General features: G+C 30.9%; 1 protein-coding gene across 1 annotated transcript; it reads left to right on the top strand.

Annotated features, from left to right (window-relative positions):
• The first annotated feature begins 586 nt into the window (after positions 1-586).
• Positions 587-18,983, top strand: LOC114329031 (uncharacterized). The gene is made up of 4 exons (XM_028278042.2): positions 587-708; positions 1,276-1,315; positions 9,149-9,218; positions 18,770-18,983. The coding sequence occupies exons 1-4, from the start codon at positions 669-671 to the stop codon at positions 18,932-18,934; spliced, it is 315 nt and encodes a 104-aa protein (XP_028133843.2). The 5' UTR covers positions 587-668; the 3' UTR covers positions 18,935-18,983.
• Positions 18,984-20,516: the final 1,533 nt, after the last annotated feature.

The following is a 20,516-nucleotide window of genomic DNA, read 5'->3' as shown; positions in this document are numbered from 1 at the left end:
TAAAAGGATATATTAGTGTTTTTAGTAAATTAATATATTTATTATAATTTTTGTGTCTTTGGAATTCTCTTCCACGGGACTAAGATAATAAAATATCTATTATAACATTTTTATACTTCACTTGATCTATTTGTCACCGTGATGTCAAATTATATCCGAGACGTCACGTAGACGGGGCTTGATAGCTTGGTTGGTAGAGCATTGGACCAGAGATCGAGAGGTCCCGGGTTCAAATCCCGGACGATTGATATTCTTTTTGTTTTGTAATTTTTGGTATTGTTTTAATAAAAAAAATTTGAAAGTGGTAGGTAAATACGTTTATTTAATATTTAAATAAAACACAAATAAACTGTTAAGTATATTTATTTCGTTGAAGTTATATAACAGAAGTATAACTTCTTACGTTGGTACAAAATACACACACATTCTTTTTTTCCTCGGTTTTTATTAATTAATTAAAATTAGGTATGTTAAATATTTTACTTATCTCCAATGCCTTTATTTTATTACAATACAGTATTCAATGTTATCTAAGTAAATCGAGGTAAGTTATGAAAAAGTTACGCGGAATATCATTCATAAATTTGTTTTTTATTCAAGTGGTTCAATTTTTTATTATATAAAACCACACCACCAGCTTACATCACTTCTCAGTTTAATTTGCAAACATGAAGTCTTGCTTTGTATTGGCCATTTTAGTTTGCGTCGGTAAGTATTTATAGAATATTTTAGTATTTTGTTTGATTTTTAGAATTTTTCATAATTATTTATCTTTTTATTGTATATTTTTATTATCCTCAGACAATGTTAATTTATATCAGAACGTTTTTTTCTCTTTTTGTCCAAAGGCACTACACCTCAAGCGAGCCTTGGCCTATTGCAAACCATGTCTCCAACCTTGTCACTTCATCTTCCTACCCTTTTCTTGCCCTTTGTTTTGTATAGCCTTTAAAACATAGAATATTTGAAGTACCTTTACTAACAAAATCCATTTGTTACTTTTGTGCGATTGTTTCCTAGATATCTTGCATGTATTAGCTTTTTTGTCTTTTGAATATTTTTTTAGTCCGGTCTCTTTTATCCATATCTCTTTAGTTTTGTGAGGCATGGTGCTTAAAGATAGTTAAATGATTAAAAACCCCAAATCTAAAATTATTTTATATTTACCGTTTCTGAGGTGGAACTCAAAATATTTATAATTAAAATTGTAGGCTGTCCCGATTAAATAAAACAGTTAACAGGTTTTCCTAACAAACTAAAACAATTTCTTTCTAGGTCTTACCGTCAGCGCCCAAAAGAATGATGACATAAGTGAGTAAGTAAAAGTGAATAACATTTTTTTTTAATATTATAAAATTATCCTCAGCTGATAATGGTGTTTGGTTAATAGGACTTGGGCCCACACCTAAAAAATATTACCTGCCACATGAGACTTTTTTTATTCAGTTATTCATGTCGAGTCAAATAGTCCATGTGGTGAGACCGCTCCCGTCTGAAAAAATTTCTGATTCGGTTTCTTTGTGGATTCCTATTCAAAAAGGTCCACTTTAAACAAAAATGGAGGGTGCCGGGCGGAATTTTTTGGCAGAAATTGTTTAAACAATTTTTTTAAACAAATACAAAACATCTCGTTTTTTGCTCTCCAATATATATTATTATTTTTCGGTTTTTTGGGTAATTCTAAACAAGAAAGCTATCTTGTAAATTTTCTCAAAAAATGATAGTTTTCGAGTTATAGGCGATTTAAAATCTGAAAAATGCCAAAATATGCATTTCCCAGGCTTAAAAACTCATATTTAAATTATAGACCAGTAAGGATTTGTGAAAAAACGTCTATTTTTGGATGTGAGAGGTGGCATTCGGCTTTTGCAGATAAAGTTAGGTGACACCTTCAGTAATAATATTTGACTTATGCTCCTTCTAAAATATGCCCGAAACATTAATAAAAAAATTAGAATATTTAAAAACTTCGAAAAACGACGATTTTTCTGCTTTCTTTGCTTATAACTTTAAAACGATTCGTTTTGGAACAAAGTCGTAGAGGAATAAAATAAAGATAATTGAATTTTGTATGATATACGACTAGAGGCAAAAATATCTTAACGTATTACCTTTTCTGCAATATAGCAATAAATGCAAAATAAGGGGGCAATAATATTATCTATTATATAGCCTAATAAAATAAAAAAAAAATCAAAATGTAAATTCGCACAGGTTGAAACAAATTTAATATCAAAGTTTAGGTGGGTACAAAAGATATTTTCAAGAAAGTATCCAAATTATACAAGGGGATCATTGTTTAAATAATTAAAAAGAGGTCATTTTTGCAAATAAATTACTTTTTTAACTGCTGAGGTCATTCAGTTACTAATGAAGGCCAATAGGATTATTTTCTGTAAAACTGAAGGCCAAATCTTTCACATAAGACTTACTTAATTAAATTTGACCCCATATTTATTTAAATAATTGTATATAAATCTTTAAAAACAAATTTCCAAAAAATGATTTTTAGCGTTTTAAATAAACGCTAAAAACTATATTTTTTACAGACGAAGTTGCGCTATGTTACCAGTATTAAGCAAAAAAAAATTGGTCGAAAAATATTTAATATTTTTTGAAACATTGAATTTGTTTGTTAAATGTTACTATATTTTCAATTGCAAAAACGCGGTTGTTGCCAAAGAAATATTCACCTGAATAAGATCTCATTTTCTTGATATTTAGCTATATTTTTGATAAATGTATTGATCAATTCAAATTTCAACGAAATTCCCCCCTGAAATGGCATTTGTTTTTTTTAATAGCGTCGCGGGGATTGAGTATTTTGAAATACCGATTCGATAATTGGCTTTCTGGGAATTTTTTACTAATTAACAAAATTTTTTTGTCGTTTTTTCCTCTTCTTCTTTTTTTGTTCGAGTTATATTACTACGGGCCCTTTTAGGGTTAATTTCATTAAGAATGTCGAAACTGTGAGTTGTAGATTCTAGACTTAAAAATATTAAGATTTAACTAAAATCTCCTTAATAAAATGTGGCTACTTACTGAGTTACACGGTGTTTTATTTAAAAATTTAAAAATTATTGTTACCAATTACTTTAAAACTATTTTAGTATCCTTATCATATTTGGCAGAAAGTGTGGCTATTATATACCCTACTAAATTGTGATTAATAATCGTTTCTAGCTAGTGCCAGAGGCGTACGACAGGGGATAGTGAATGATTAAACCTTCCCAAATTCTACGCCACTGAGTGAATTTCTATTTTAGCGAAATTTTTCGATTCTCCAATACTTTGTATGTAAATAACTTTATTGGTATCGATAAAGTCATCAGTTTGCGAGATCTTGGAAGTTTCAAATGAATGAATGAATGAATGAATCAAAATAACTATGCCGTTTCATTTTTAACGTCCAATATCTCGAAAACTAATGACTTAATCGTTACCAGTAAAGAGCATATTATTTACATAGAAGGTATTGGAGAATCAAAAAATTTCGCTAAAATAGTAATTCCCTCAGTGGCGTAGAATTTGGGAATGGTTAACCATTAACAATCCCCTATCGTACGCTTCTGGTAGTAGCTAGAAAATTTTATTTATCACAATTTAGTAGACTGTAGAGTATTTACACTTTTTGCCAAGTATGATAAGGATACGTCAAATAGTTTGAAAGTACTTGGTAAAAATAATTTTTAAATTTTTAAATAAAACACCCTGTAACTTAGTAAGTAGCCACATTTTATTTAGGTGATTTTAGATCAATCTTAATATATTTAGGTCCAGAATCTAAAACTTAGAGATTCAACATTCTTAATGAAATTTAATCCTAAAATGGTCCGTAGTAATATAACTCAAAGAAAAAAAAAAGAAGAGGAAAAAAAGACAAAAAAAATTTTTAATTAGTGAAAAATTCCCAGAAACCCAATTATCGAAACGGCATTTCAAAATATTTAATCCCCTCGACGTTATTAAAAAAACAAATTATAAACAAATTTGAATAATTTTCAAATGCCATTTTAGGGGGAAGTTTAAATGAAATTTGAATATATCAACACATTTATCGAAAACATACATAAAAATAAAAATAATAAGATATAATACAGGTAAATATTTCTTTGGCAACAACCGCGTTTTTGCAATTGAAAATAGAGTAACATTTAATAAACAAATTCAATATCTCAAAAAATATTAAATATTTTTGACCAATTTTTTTTTGTTAATACTGACAATATAGCGCAACTTATCCTGTAAAATAATTTGTTTTATAATTCTTATTTAAAACGCTAAAAATAATTTTTTCCAATTTTGCAAGTTTTATTTATAATTATTTAAATAAATAGGGGGTCAAATTTAATTCAGTAAGTCTTATGTGAAAGACTTACCCTTCAGCTTTGCAGAAAACAATCCTGTAGACCTTTATTAGGAATTTAATGACCTCAGTAGTTAAAAAGTAATTTATTTGCAAAAATGACCCCTTTTTAATTCTATAAACAATGACCCCCTTTTATGATTTGGATACTTTCCTGAAAATATCTTTTGTACCCACCTAAACTTTGATATAAAATTTGTTTCAACCTGTACGAATTTACATTTTGATTTACATGTAGTGTAACTTTATTTTACTAGATTAATAGGTAACTTATCTCTGATACCTCGCATTTCTAACAGCTGACAACCCGAATTTGTGGCCGTTTTTTCACAGGCAACCTGATATCATTATATTAAGTGAAATGTAGTGGTTACATATAATTAAATTAAAAAAAAAGAATGTGTGTGTGTACTTTGTACGCACGTAAGGAGTTATACTTCTATTATATGATTTCTTAAAAATAAATATACTTTAAACAGTTTGTTTTAATTTTTTTAAACACCAAACTAATTTTGTGCTTACCGCTTCCAAAAATAAAAGTATAAAATTGCTCCGGACTCGAACTCAAGACCTCTCGAGCTCTGGCCGAATGCTATACCAAATACGCTACGAGGACTGTGTCTGTATCGGTTCGGACGCACCTAATGACAATTCACGGTAACAAACAGAGAAGGTGAAGTATAATAAATATACAATAAAATGTTTTAATAGTACTCATCTTACTCCTGAGGAAGACAAATCCAAAGACACTAATAGATATATTTACTAAAAACACTAATATATTCTTTTCACACCTTTCCTTGCACTGATATACATAACTTGAAATACATAAATAGTATTTATACATAACTTGAAAGATTCAGCAACTTATGCCTGGTTGCACCAACATATCTTAAGCTACAGCTTAGCTAAGTTCTACTTATAGATAGGGCCTCCTTGAGTATCACTTACGTTGCAACATAATTTTAGATTCTTACCTTATTATCAATTATATCTGTTATTATATTATGGTATTCTTATTGTAATTTATTACAATAATTATATTATATTCATTCTTATGATATTCTCGACTTAAGCTTAAGATCTGTTGGAGCAACCGGGCATAAACGCCATACTGTGTATGTGCGCATGCGCGCAGTATTATGAAATTTTACTCTCAATCGCGCCTAAAGAAGCATAATTTCAAAATTATTTTCAGTGGCTTACCACCTTTACTTTAGCTGGGGATGAGGCTATTTAATAAATTATATTTTCTTCATAATATATACAAATAATCTATATAATATCGATATGATTGTTAGGAAAATAAGGCAGAAAATAGTTCTAAGAATAAAAAAACACGATTCATTTCAAATTGGTTCAAATTCACTTAAACTTTGTACACAAAAAATACTGGAAATTCCACAAATTTCAATTCGTAAAAATTGTCAATGGTTCGCACTGCAAGTTATTAGATAAAAAAATATCATTTTACAATGTCTTAAAACTGGCTGGGCAATAAAAAAAGAAATTTATGTACCGCTGTTTAGTACACTATGCCTCGACAAAAAAAACCAAATTTTTAACAATTCTACAAAATTCAACTTACAATGGTTTCTGGTGCAATTTATTTGGTAAATATAATTTTATAATGACAACACTGGCTTTGTAATAAAAAAGTTATAGATGTAAAAGAAGAAGAAGAAATGTAAAGAAGATTTTATTTAGATATTTATACGCTTTTAAATAAATACCAGTTCCGCAACTGCTACAAAAATTTAAACATTACAATTTAATGGTCGCTCGTGTCCGTGTCAGAGTCGAGCATTTGCAAAATTGGCAGTATAGTCCAGGGCGCATCGGTTTTGAGATGGACGTTGAGAGGTGACTCAAATTTGTTTGCAGAAATAGCTTGAAAATAACTCAAATAATAATATTTGCATCCTCCTCCCACTCAAAATGGTCCGGAACATTGTTTAAATAATCAAAATGTCAAAATACGAAGGAAAAATTCGATTTTTTTATTGGTTTTTTGATTATAATTTTAAAAGTATTCATTTCTCAGAAAAGTTGTACCGACATAAAAGTTGCGTAATTAAATTTCCTACAATATAGAATTGGTTAAAAATATAAAAATCGTCACCCTTGTTGCAAAATAGCAATAATTGCGAAAAAAAAAACATACAAAAACAAGTATTTACATTTTACGTTTTTCAACCATTTATGCTAGACTTAGGACCTTTATATTTTAGCCAGAAAAACTTTTTGATATAATAAATTAACGCTGTAAATTTCATTAAGATCGGTTTAATAGATTTTGCAAAATAGATTTTGCAATCCAGCTTTCGCAAAAAAATTCATTTTTTTTAAATGTTGCAGGACTAAAAATAAAGCAGATAGCAAATTGATATTTTTTTGCTTATAGAAGTGTACTGTACCTTTCATTTGCAATTTGCAAAATTAAAATGGATTAACTACCACGGTGTCAGGAAATTTTTTTAATAAACATTAATTTTTGGTGTTAAGTGCAGGAGGGCGGTGTTCGACTCTCACAAGTTGATTTCCACCATTTCTTTAAACCTTTATATAATATATTATATTCTAACTCTATATTTTGTTGTATTTTAATATTTTAATTCCACAAAAATCAAACTAATTTGATTATTGTTTGTGAAATATTGTTTAAACAATTGCATATATTTAAAAATAATAATATTATATTCTCTAAGTTAAAATATATGAACAAAGAAATTTTTTGCTAAAAAAAATATTATTTCAAAGGATAGAGTATGTGTTTTTATTTTGCAATAAACAAATTGATTTATTTACATCGAAATGTTACAAAAATTAAAATGCATTAATAATTATCAAAGGTCATTGGAATGCCCAATCAGAGCAAACTATCCGCTGTCCTGCGCGTAGCACCAATAATTTGTTTATTTAAACAAATTTCTGATGTCGTGGTAGTTAATCGATTTTAATTTTGCACATTGCAATTGAAAGGTACAGTACATTTCTATATGCAAAAAAAATTTAACTTGCTTTATTTTCAGTCTTGTAATATTTTGAAAAAATGAATTTTTTTTGCAAAAGCTGGATTGCAAAATTTATTTTCCAAAATCTATTGAACCGATCTTAATGAAATTTACAGTATTGTTTTACTGTATCATATAGTTTTTCTGTGTAAAATATGAAGATCCTTTATGTAGCATAAATGGTTGAAAAATGTAAAATGCAAATACTTGTTTTTGTATGGTTTTTTTTTCGCAATTATTGCTATTTTTCAACAAGGGTGACTATTTTTTAAATTTATTACCAATTTTGTATTGTAGAAATATATTAATTAAGCAAATTTTATGTTAGTACAACTTTTCTCGTAAATGAATACTTTTAAAGTTATAATCAAAAAACGAAGAAGAAAATCGAATTTTTCTTTCTTTTTTTGACATTTTGATTATTTAAACAATGTTCCGGACCTTTTTGAGAGAAAGGATAACTCAAATATAATTATTTGAGTTATTTTCAAGCAATTTCTGCAAAAAAGTTTGAGTCTCCTCTCAACGTCCAAATGTACTAATATTTTTACAGATGCGCCCTGGTCTAGTAAGGCTCACTCATGTCATTGTCGAGCGCGTACATTAACTGGTTAATTTACTTAGTTGCGGTCACTTTTTGACTGTCTTATTCGTATTCTCTTATTCTTAAATGTACAGGGTGTCTGCGTAACTTTGCACCATATGGGAAACTTTTTTAATATCAATTTTACAAAAAGAAGTCATTCTTTATAAAGTGCTCTGCATAGCCTAAAACGTAAGATGCAATCATCAGATATCAAATTTTTTCAACAGTATACGAGGTATGTCAAAAAATATGAATTTCGCTCAAGAGCAAACTACCTTTATATTTCAAAATATCAAAAAATTTTATTATGAAAAGTTATATGTAATTAAAAAAAATAATCAAATACGCAATAACAGCCTTCTACGTGAAAAAAAAAATTTCTGAGATTTTCCTAAATTACCGATTCCGAACATCATTTTTATTTATTAGACATGTAATAACTCTTTTATTAATAATTTTAGGAAAAAAACTTATTCTTCATAAAAATCTCTGCATAGTCTAAACTTCAAGATGCAACCATCAGTTATCCAAGTTTGTTAATTTTATACGGGGTGTGTCAAATAATATAAATTTAGAAAGAATTTAGAAATTCATATTATTTGACACACCTCGTATAAAATTAACAAACTTGGATAACTGATGGTTGCATTTTGAGGTTTAGACCATGTAGAGATTTTTATGAAGAATAAGTTTTTTTCCTAAAATTATTAATAAAAGAGTTATTACATGTCTAATAAATAAAAATGATGTTCGGAATCGGTAATTTAGGAAAATCTCAAAAAATTTTTTTTCACGTAGAAGGCTGCTATTGCATATTTGAATATGGTTTTTAATTACAAATAACTTTTCATAATAAAATTTTTTGATATTTTGAAATATAAAGGTAGTTTTGCTCTTAAGCGAAATTCATATTTTTTGACATACCTCGTATACTGTTGACAAAATTTGATATCTGATGATTGCAACTTAGGTTTTAGACTATGCAGAGCACTTTATAAAGAATGACTTTTTTTCGTAAAATTGATATTAAAAAAGTTTCCCATATGGTGCAAAGTTACGCAGACACCCCGTATAAATATATATAACAATGTGATTTTAATTAACTAACCCATGAACGTAGTGATTCTGCAGTGGGATCTCAGACTATAATGTTAATACTAATTTTAATAATTTTTTTAGCGAATTGTGCTATGCCTGCGAAGAATTGGCAAAATTAATCCAAGAAAGCAAACAAAGGGGAATTCCATTGGTAAGTTTTTTGAGTAACATCAAATAGGTACTATTGACTGTAATACATCCAACTCCCACAAAAATCTGGAAGCACGTTGCCACTAGCGCCACTGTCGGCTTGGGTTGAACTACGTTTCGACAAAGTAAAATTTGACGTAAACATTCAAATTTAATTTTATAAATTTTTGAATAACGAGCTAATTTTGCTAAACTAAATTAAAATAAAATTAGTTCAAACACTTATAAAAAACAATAATAAAGCAATTTTAAAAATGTAAGGTTAGTTATCCTACTCTGGTTATCCTACTCACACCGCTAGATGGCCCTACTTTTTTTTCTTCCTCAAAATTAATGGGAGATGTCAAGAGTTGTATGTATTACAGTCTATAGTATTTGGTACCTTTTTCTAAATTGAAAATCGCAATTAGTAATTATTGTCCTGTCAGTTACTACTTTTAGATTAATAGAAAAGTTACATAAATATTTGACTATGAATTTACTAGGAAAAACTAGTTTTAACTCAGAGCTTTAGATAATTCTAGTTTTAACTAGTCAAAACTAGATTTGACTGCAAAATTCGGTTAAAACTAGAAATCCCGAACAAATCTCATATAAGGTAGTTTATACTAGTATACACTAGTTTTTACTGGAATTACTAGCGAATACCGGTTCAAATCGTTGCGAGAAGAGACAAATACGATTTGGCCTTTTCGGGGTAGGGTTGCAAACGGTAACAAACTAGTGTGTGCAACTGTTGGTTTTTCTGCATCGTTTTTATTGGTTATATTACACTACTGTGTATTATTTACCATGAGTGATAATGTCAAAGATCAGGTTGAGAGGAGAGATATAAGAACTTAGAAATACCGTTTTTTGGAAAAGATCTTACAAAAGGAACAGGGCGAGAAGAAAGAAAGTCACCACAATGTTGTGACCAAGGCATGTATAGGTTTGTTCGTAGTACGATCCAATCGATCAGCAACCGTTGCCAACCATCAGACGCATGCGCAGTTAACAGTTAGCGCTGCGCAGTTAACAGTTCGAGTTCGTAGACTACGAACGCGCTTGCGTCTGACGGTTGGCAACGGTTGCTGATCGATTGGATCGTACTACGAACAAACCTTATAATAAATTAATCCCCGAAGTACAACATTCGGAACTGTCTGCTCAGAAAACACTAATACGATTAAGAATTGTTCAAGTTGGCGAAATAAAAAAGTTGGCTTCTAGAATTTGTAATAATAATACTCAGGTATTTATTAAATATTATATTTAATAAAAGTAGGATTTACAATCTTTACGTTACGTCATGTTATATGTTCTAACCTTCTAACCTATATCTAACTTCATTGTGCCAAGTCACGCCTCTTCTTCTTTATCATGGCCTATTACTACAGAATTGAACCCATTAAATATTATGTACCTACTGAAGCAGCCGACGTTGCTACTGGTCATGGAAGTTGGAGTAGGTTGAAGACTAAAACGGCCAAAAAATACGCCAACGGAAGAAGAGTAAAGTGAAGATGGGTCTTGTGTCGAAACCTATATTGTACCTATATTGCATTCAGAAATGAATAGTCGTTGTTAGGTAGATTTGATGGATATGCAATAGGGTGGAGCGAAGTTGACCGATATTTTTCATTTTTCTTTTTTTGAAATGGGCTAGTACCCAAAAGTTGTCTAGGTAGTATATTATAGGGAAAAAAATCAACCCCCTGTGTTGTAATTTAGAGGTTCCCCCCGGGACTTGAAATTTGCCTATAACGTTGTATACATTAATAGCAGCTCTTCGCTTGTATTTTATATTTTAGCATTAAAATACAACCCAGAACTTACCACGAGGAGTTCCACCACCCCCCCCCACCGCCACTGCCCTCCACCCCCAAAAATTCTTTTCACCCCCTAACTCATAATGTAAATATGGTATTATGTAGTGTCTAGTGAGTACTCACGTTTTGTATTAAAATGCGGCATCTGTTGTCGTGAGTCTAATCTTGATTTCATAAATCCATCCCTGTTGTCCTCCCCACAGACCGCCATAGAAGCTTCGGTAACCAGTCTGACACATCGTTCAAATGCTTGAGTATTACAATTTCCATTTGATCTGGCACTTCTATCATAGCTAAAATGTCTTTGTTAGACATATTAGCTAGTAATGGGGGTTCCGTCAGCCTGCAAGACTGCCAATCGATAAGTTCCACAAAGTCTGTGGCATTAAAATTAATTTTTGGAGTAGTAAAAAATCGTATATATTGATTATTCTGATTTTGCTGACGAATTTTCAAGAGATGACGATAACCTAGCTCCCTTATGGACTTGGTTTCATCTGTTACCATCGCAAGTAACAGATTTTCTGGATGAGCATAGAAACCAGTTCTCTGAATGACGGGATCAATAATTTCCAAAAGTTTCTTGTCAAAATTTCTGGACCATCTAATCATATTCAACAGATGACGAGGACCGTCCTTACATGACGGCTTTAGCTTAATATGGAACCATAAAGGTGCGTACACCTTTAGTACGTATTCGCTTAGAATTTGAAGATTATTTGAGACTTCATTTGAGGATATATAAAGTTTAAGTATCCTATTTGCAGCTGTTAGCCAACGGGAATGGGATAATTTGCCCGGGTTTCGATTGGCTAGGCTCTCCGTGCAAATGCCAGAAGTAACAGTTTGACATATATCCCACAAATATTTTTGATCGGTACTTAGATCATCAGGAACAAGCACTGGAAAGTTTCCACTCTGTATTGGATTAAATGACACAACTGGCAAATTTTCACAGGTTTCTAAAGCTTTTCCAATGGCACAAGAATATCCGCTAGGTCCTGTTGAAGGTCCATCTAACTTTTGAAATAAGTGCCTTAGGGGTAATTCATTTGCGTGAAAAAGGCAGATCAACCACTGAACGGGGCGTTTAAGATATAGTTCCATCATTCTTATGGCACCATTTTTATTTCCAGTGTTCACAACTGTTCCGTCACGTCCGATAGCATTTAAATGGGAAAAATCCACCTTTGTCTCTAAGAACTTTACGATTACTCGTTTAATATGAGATGCAGTTCCAGACTGCGGCGTCACATGTCCTATAATCAATGGAGCTCGGTTCTGACACTAATACAACATGTTCTTCAACGACTGTGTTTCTATAAAGTTGGTTTCCCTTCATACATTGCGACAGTGTTTTGTCTCTTTTCGACCGTCAAAAAATAAGCCCGTTATCACTTCCTTACTTGTGCTCTCATAATCAGTTCTCTTCCTTTTTCTAGCACGACCTATTTTACTTCTATCGATTATTTTAGAAGTATCGCGTGGACTAACTATTTTAAAATCCTCTAAAACTGCAGTAGCTATTATTGCTGCAGCTCTGTCAGAGACACCTGTTCTGTCACACGCTTTCGCCAATTTTGGCAAGGAAATTCTCATTTGTCCAATATTTTCACATGCCTGGGAACTTGAAGCAATCGATTGGTAATTTGTTTCTGAAGTTTCTGAAACACTATCAGAAGAATCGGATTCTCGTAAAGTAACATCTTGTATGACAGTTTCTGTTTGTCTTGGTTCTTCGGTAATTTTAGGTCTATCTTTTAATTTCCTTGCCATTTTCTTTTCTATTTTTTTACTTTCAATTTTATCTATGGAACTAATTGACATTTTACGTTGGCTTCGCTGGTCTAATAAAAAAGTCCTCTCTGTTAAGGGAACTTTTATTTTACACTTGCATAAAGCAAAATCGGCACATTTACATGAAATAATATCAAAAAGGGTACTACTAGCATGGTCTTGAAAGCTTTTTAGTTTTTGTGACATGGCAGTTGTTTTTCTGCTTTTTAATGGTTTCTTCAAATTTTGATATTTCTTATAATATCCGTTTAACATATCGGTAATCCTTTTGTGTGAGAAAACAGGTAACGAAGCTTTGGTCGAAAGTCCTTCCAGATCTGTTGTCACTAGTGCTATTATTTCAGAAACATTTGGTTCCTTTTTAGAAGTTTGTTTTAACTGAAATCTAATCCATAAAAAATGTCTCATTACATCACTATAAGTCGGTAACATTAGTTCATTTAGTTTTTTTGACGCTCCAAACACTGCACAAAAGCTCTTTTCTTGTTGTTGGCATGGCGCGATTAATAATAAAATACACAAAATCCAAATACGTAACACAGAAAACAAAACAAAGCGACGCGCTCGATACCGTAACTTAACACGTACTGACCCAGTCTTCTGAAACTTGTGATGTGATGTCACGTGCTACAGACACAGACCCGCGCGCAAATAATTTCCCAGAACTCATACACTTGTTGACTGTTGACGGAGGAGAATCAAATTGATGTTGTAAATCATAAAAATACTGTATATGTAATATACCTTATTATTGTAAAATTCGAAGCGTTCGGCGAACCTCTGAAATATTTTTAATTTATTTGTGCTTTTAACACGTTATTTTGTATACCGATAGACAACTTTTGCACACTACCCCACTTCAAATTTCGAAAATTGAATTTTTCGCTCCACCCTAATATGCAATCACAAGAGGATCACCGCTACAAGTTTATTATGGTTTATCAAGATAATTTAACAAAATTTGTTTTGTTGAGACCATTACAAAGTAAGAGGGCGGACGAAATTACTTATCAATAATTAACGGATATATTCTTGACTTTTTACATTCATGCATTTTACATTCCAATCATGGCCGAGAGTTCGGTAATGCAGTTATAAATGCGGTTTTGTCATACTGGCCTAAGGCAAAATTAGTTCATGGAAAACCAAGGCACAGCCAGAGTCAAGGTTCAGTAGAGCGAGCTAACCAAGACATCGAGAAAATTCAGTCTGGATGCAAGACAATAACAACATGGTCAAAGGACTTGCGTTTTTACGTTAACGAACTTGTCCAGTATTTTACGTTTTAGAGAAATTATTTACAAACAACCTCATATCAGTAACAAATTATTTACCTAGTTTTAGTTCAATCTAGAAATTACTGAAAAGTTTAGCAAAAACTAGTTTTGACTGAAATATGTTTAGTCTCAACTAGAATCAACTGAAAATATTTGATAATTTTATTTTTTACTAATTAAAACTAGAATTATTGTCTAAAGCCCATAGTCAAAACTAGTTTTTCCTAGTAAATTCGGGTTTTAACTGAAATCGGGTTTTTACGGTAACATATATACTATAATTTAAATTGCGTATAAGTTGCGAAGGAGTTTTCACTTCTGTCGGTACTCCCCCGAGTGCACTAATTTTTTTGTTGTTTAAAGCGTCTAATCTACACCATATAACACCATTTGCCATAGGTGTACTATATCGGTCTATAGCAAATGTACGTCAAAGAATTGTCAACGAAAGCAGACGAATCAGTCCACAAATGCTTTGGCCTGTGGAGTAACGTTTCGAAACAACCTATGTATTGTTGTATAATTGTTTTTGAAAAAAAAATCAGAAAATAAATTTATATCAGGGACCACGAGAGAATAGATTTTGTTTCACCCTGTATATGAACAAAAATTGTATAGAAATTAATTTCGTTAGTAATCAGTGGTTCCGGGAAGCTGAAATCGTTAATAGTTTTTTTTTAAAGGATTTACAGACAACAGTTCGGAAATAATTAGAAAGTGCATGTTATTTCGTTTTGGACATTAATATGATTTTGTAAATAATTCGGAGAAGGTTTAAAATGGTAAACAAATTTTCTTGAGTTCAGAATGTGATGCTTTTGTGTAGTTTTTTTTTTTTTAAAACGGTGGCAATTTAATGTCTATGAGAATTTTAATATAAATGGAAAGTTCTATACAAATTAACATGGTTCCTAAGAAATGAAAGTATGGATGTTTTGGGTAGAGAAAGATGGATGGAAGGGATGAGAATGGGAGTTGGAATTTGAGAGAGGAAAAAGAGTCACTGTGTGATGAATATCGAGAGATAGCAGTCCAGTTTTTTTGAAAAGTGATAAGTCAGTGTAAAAGTGGCGAGATCGGCCTTTGCGAGCAGAAAGAAGTGGACACGGAATAGTTTACCGGTTGAGAAGTAGATTTTCCTGTGTCGGAGGAAGATTTCTTTTGTTCTGTCTAGAACGAGTAGCCGATTGGTATCTATTTGCAAAAGATATCGAGCAAAGAGAAAACTGAGGGAGAATTCGAGCTAGTCCTGGTTTTGTTTGTTTTTGAAGCAGTTTGGACGAGAGGGATCTTCTTTTCGCGACATCCAAGAAGCACGTGTGAAAGAATCAAGGACGGCGCAGTCTGGGAAAAGAAGGAGTGAAGAAACAAAAAGGTTAGTCAAATCATTTGTTGAAACGGAGGGAACTTGTTTATATCCACACCATATATGCTTATTTTTTTTTATTGAACAGTTCGATAATTCAGTAAGTCATTCCAAACAAAATCAATTCAATAGAAGAAAAGTAAAGTTTATTAAATTTAGTATAAATAAACAATTATTTACTTAAATAATTTTTTTTGTTAGAACAAGGAGACATCAGAATTAAAGTTTATTTTAGAGAAGAATTAAAAAAATTTAATTTATTAAGTAAGAGATTGTTGCAACAAATTTAGATTTTAGTATTTTTTAAATCATATGTACACGGCTTATTTGATAAATAAATAATAGATTACATTTATATGTTATTGAATGCATTTAATTTCTCTGTTTTATCCTGGAAGGAGTAAGCAACTAGAAATACTAGAAGCCACAAATAAAAGGTATTGGTTCAAATACAAAAATAGCCCTGAGAATAAAGTTTATTGGAAAAGTTAATTTGAAGTTGTTTTCTTTTCCATAGACAGTAATTAAAAGAATTGAGTAATTAATTAAATTAAGAAATTTGCTAATCAATCTAAATAAAAGAGATAAAGTAGAGCATAAGCATTATTTTTAAAGCTTAATTAGTTGGTCATTAAAAACAATTAAAGCACTCATGGAAGTGCCAACAAAAGTGAAAACTTCTCATATTATATAAATTTCGAGCTCAATGCTTCTTCCTATCCAATAATAAGTGTTATACCCATACCCATATTATATAAGCGCTGCCAACGTTCTATCTCCCAATACCTCAATCAACGGTTGTATTCTATTTATGTATACGTACACATAATATACTGTTATGATCTGCTTCTTATTAATTTTATATTAATTATTATTTATCTGATTAATTATTTAATTGTCGCAAATCATACATAAAAAAAACATAAAAATATCTCAGGGTGCCTTTTTATAATCTTAAAAATTGTCTAAATTATCTTACGTTATACTTATCTCCTCTCGTGGTTCCAGTATCTCTTAGTTGATCCTAATCGGGATAAAATAGGAAAAGAAATAAAGCAAAAATATAAAATAAAAATACAGAATGGTCTTTTATTTATCCAAATCAATATTCTAAAAATCTATCAAATCTAAAACCTGTGGACACAGATGTCCGAATGAAATTTCTAACATTTAAATTTATTCTAGTTAAAAAAATATTTATCGGTTTGTTCCCAATGACTTTGGTACAATAAATTAAACAAAACCAAATTATTTATTCGCAAGATTAGCTATACTCCCTATTTACTTTCTGAAATATTGGAATTTTAATTCCTACGCTTTTTACTCAAAATTTTAGTTTCCGAACATAAAAATATCTTTCGCATAAGTTGACTGACCTTTTGCTTCAATCACTCTGATGTCTTCTCGTGACCCAAAAACAGCTCTCCCTCGTTGACTATGTTAAAGGCTACTCATCAAAGCCCTCTCCGTTCTCCAGCTTCAAAACTATTCACCATCAAAGTCACCATCAATCCAGCACCAGTTCTCCAACAAGCCGGGCCTCTTTTGACACGTACTCGATTCATATAAAACTCCAAAAATTCTCTGTTCTCCTTCTCACAATAATACAGAATCAAAGAGGTATTTTGTCTCAATTTGATCTGTCTCTCGTTCCACTTTTCAACACTATTCTCCACTATCAAACAACCACTGGTACTTGCTAACTATCTATTCACGAAAACGTCGAACTGCTCCTCAGCGATGCCAAAAACATAATGACTTCTTTTTCAAACTCTCTCAATCATTCAAACCACTTTTCCCCTTCCAACTTGCCAAAAATCAGAAACAATCTTTTCCATTCGACAAACAAACAGTCATTTTCAAAATTATTCCTACCATCCTTAATTACTTTCGGGGAAACTCTACAACTTTTACTCGGGTTGAAACAAATATTACAATTCCAAACTTTCTTTTAAACCACCTTTTCTAGAAAATGATAATTACATCTACCTGGGGGTTCTATAGTTCTCGTAATAAACAATCTATTTCCATTTTAAATCTAAATACATCGTCCTTTTCACTTTAATTATTCACAAAAGTCTTTAATGGTTCATCGGAAAGCTCATTAAAAGAGAAATCCACTTACATCCAAACTAAATTCTAATAAATATTTACAGCTCAATATACAGGGTGTATCAAATTTATGTGCCCGCGTTATAAAATAAAAAAATTTAATTTAATTTTCATTTTGCCTTTGATTGATAAATTGAAAACACAATAATACATACGTTCGAAATTTAGTTCAGCAAAGTGATGACGGTTGCAAACTCAACACTTTTTTCTGTCTAAAAAGTGCACAACGTCTCTAAAGAAGTTTTCACTTTAAAAATTTATTTCGCCAAGCAATGACGGTCGTTAATTTAATACTTTTTCCCCACCTAAAAAGTGCACAATATCCCTAAAGAAGTTTTCACTTAACCTTCCGATGACCAACCCTTTTTTGTTACACGGATGACTAACGGGGTGGGGGGAAATGACTCGAGGTCAAAAATGACAATTAACAAAAAAATAAAGTTTTTTTTTTAATTTTCAATTTTTTTTGGCATGGACTTTATGTCATTCAGCCAGTCACAACATAAGTATTAGTGTCATGTGTAGAGTGTATGTTGAGTAAGTGTCTTGTTACTTTGCAAAGTCGACGTGATTAGCGTAAAACTACTTGTAATTACACATAATAGACGCTATTTTACTAAACATCAACTTCAGAATATATTTTTTATTCGTAAAATATAGGGAATTTTTTTTATTTCAAAATATGAGGATATCTAGAATGATATTAAAGTCAAATAAAAAAATAATGAGTTAAAAATTAAAAGTACTTTTGAATTTATTAAAGAAAAACATACGCTGGGGTCACAATTTCCGCCGCTTGGTAATCCGAAGGTTAAAAAGTTTATTTCGTCGAAGCAATGGCGGTCGCTAATTCAATAATTTTTCTCCATCTACAAAGTGCACAACGTCCATGAAAAAGTTTTCACTTCAAAAATTTATTTCGTCGAAGCAATGACGGTTGGGATGACGGTCACGATGATAGTCACGAATTCACTGCTTTTTCTCCTAGCCAAAAATCGCACAACGTCCCGTAAGATGACGGTCGCGATGATGATCGCGAATTCAATGCTTCTTCCCATATCCAAAAACCGCACAAAGTCCCTAAAGAAGTTTACACTTCAAAAATATGCTTTACTATGATTGAAAGCATTGAGAACTTTACATTTGTATAAGTTCCAATTATATTAATACATATTTATTTTTTCTACAGGAAGAAGTTGACGAAAAAGTGAGAAAATTGTGCCATCTTTTACCAGGATTTTTGGAAGTATTGTGCGATTATCAGTTGATTCCAGACATCGACCAAATGTACAACCAGACGGAAGACATATCTCCTAGAGATCAATGCGTAAAGTTGGAATTGTGTAATAATTAAATTTTTGTTAGAATATTATAATAAAAAACTCAAAATTAAAGTTAGAAAAGTGTTGTTTTGTTATGAAAAAAATTAACACAAATTGTGCTTCCTATACATATTATTAGACTTAGGCAAATATTATGCAAATAAAAAGGTGTGAAATATGCGCATAAATATGCAGTATTTTACCCAAAAATATGCAAGTTTATCTAGAAAATATGCATGTAGTTAAAAAAATATTTACAATATTTTTTATTTACAAACATATTTACAATATCTCCCCATGGTGTATTAATTAACATGTACATATATACTTTACTAACTAAGCTAATTAATTAAATATTTAAATATTTAAGTATTGTAACAAATAAATAATTGATATTATTTCGAATTGTGGTAACAATAAATAATTATCAAATGCTGTTCAAAATTTTCTAACAAATACTTATGGCTTCTATCTGATTACATAGAAAAACTTCTTTCGAGATTAACTGATGTAATAGGGAACTTGCATAAATTTTTAAATATTAAAATTATATTAAAAAACATAAGGTACTTAACATGATCTTAAAACGCTTGCATGCGAAAAAAACAAATATTTTTAACCCGTACGCTAATAACGTCGCTTTGAAAATGCTATAAATTTCAAATACCTTAGGAGGCTCTTGAACGTCCTTCTATATGTTCGACGTCACTGGCCACGGTCAACCGGCCTAGCAGTCGGAAACAACGCGATTGGGGTCAACGCAGTTTAGTTTTAAACTGAAATTGCTATAGTTCCCGTAATAAACAATCTTTTTCCATTTTAAATCTAAATACATCGTCCTTTTCACTTTAATTATTCACAAAAGTCTTTAATGGTTCATCGGAAAGCTCATTAAAAGAGAAACCCACTTACATCCAAACTAAATTCTAATAAATATTTACAGATTAATATACAGGGTGTATCAAATTTATGTGCCAGCGTTATTTAAAAAAAAATTATTTAATTTTTATTTTGCCTTTGATCGATAAATTGAAAACACAATAATATATGACAAAACGATATGAAGATTGGAATGTGACAAATAGAAAATTTAATGGGCTATAATATAATTTCAAGTTGAAACTCAGAACGCTACTGTGCTACATCTAACGCTAACATCTACGCTGAAAATTTAAATTAATATTTTATTAATGTGAGTAAAAATATTACATTAATTTTTTGCCATAATATTTCATTTCTTATCTTCCTAGTACAAGAAAGGTCACGAATTCATTCTTTATAAAACCAGTTGATATAGCTGAACTGATCCAAACAATCAATAGTATCAAAAGCAAATCCTCCTGTAGTACTAATGGTCTATGAATAAATTTTTTTTTAAATCTCCCAGGAAATGTGTTGGAAGACCTCATCTCACTAATTGATGATTTTTCTGAGAAAGGCAAATTTCCACAGTGCCTAAAGACAGCCATCATTATTCCTCTTCATAAAGGTGGTGAGAAATCTAATACTTGCAATTATAGACCTATTGCACTGCTACCGGTAGTCTCCAAAATTATTGAGAGACTCAATAATTGCCCGACTTATTATAAAAAAATAGCCCGACTTATTGTATGT

Source organism: Diabrotica virgifera, chromosome 5 (assembly GCF_917563875.1).
Source record: "Diabrotica virgifera virgifera chromosome 5, PGI_DIABVI_V3a".
NCBI classification, from domain to species: Eukaryota; Metazoa; Arthropoda; class Insecta; order Coleoptera; family Chrysomelidae; genus Diabrotica; species Diabrotica virgifera.
This window is presented reverse-complemented; position numbering and strand designations above follow the sequence as displayed.

Excerpts from the sequence above, each read along its gene's own strand:
- LOC114329031 (XM_028278042.2), top strand. The coding sequence starts at position 669 with ATGAAGTCTTGCTTTGTATTGGCCATTTTAGTTTGCGTCG. Across the intron at positions 1,316-9,148 it reads AAGAATGATGACATAAGTGA|CGAATTGTGCTATGCCTGCG; the intron begins GTAAGTAAAAGT and ends TAATTTTTTTAG. Across the intron at positions 9,219-18,769 it reads AACAAAGGGGAATTCCATTG|GAAGAAGTTGACGAAAAAGT; the intron begins GTAAGTTTTTTG and ends TTTTTTCTACAG.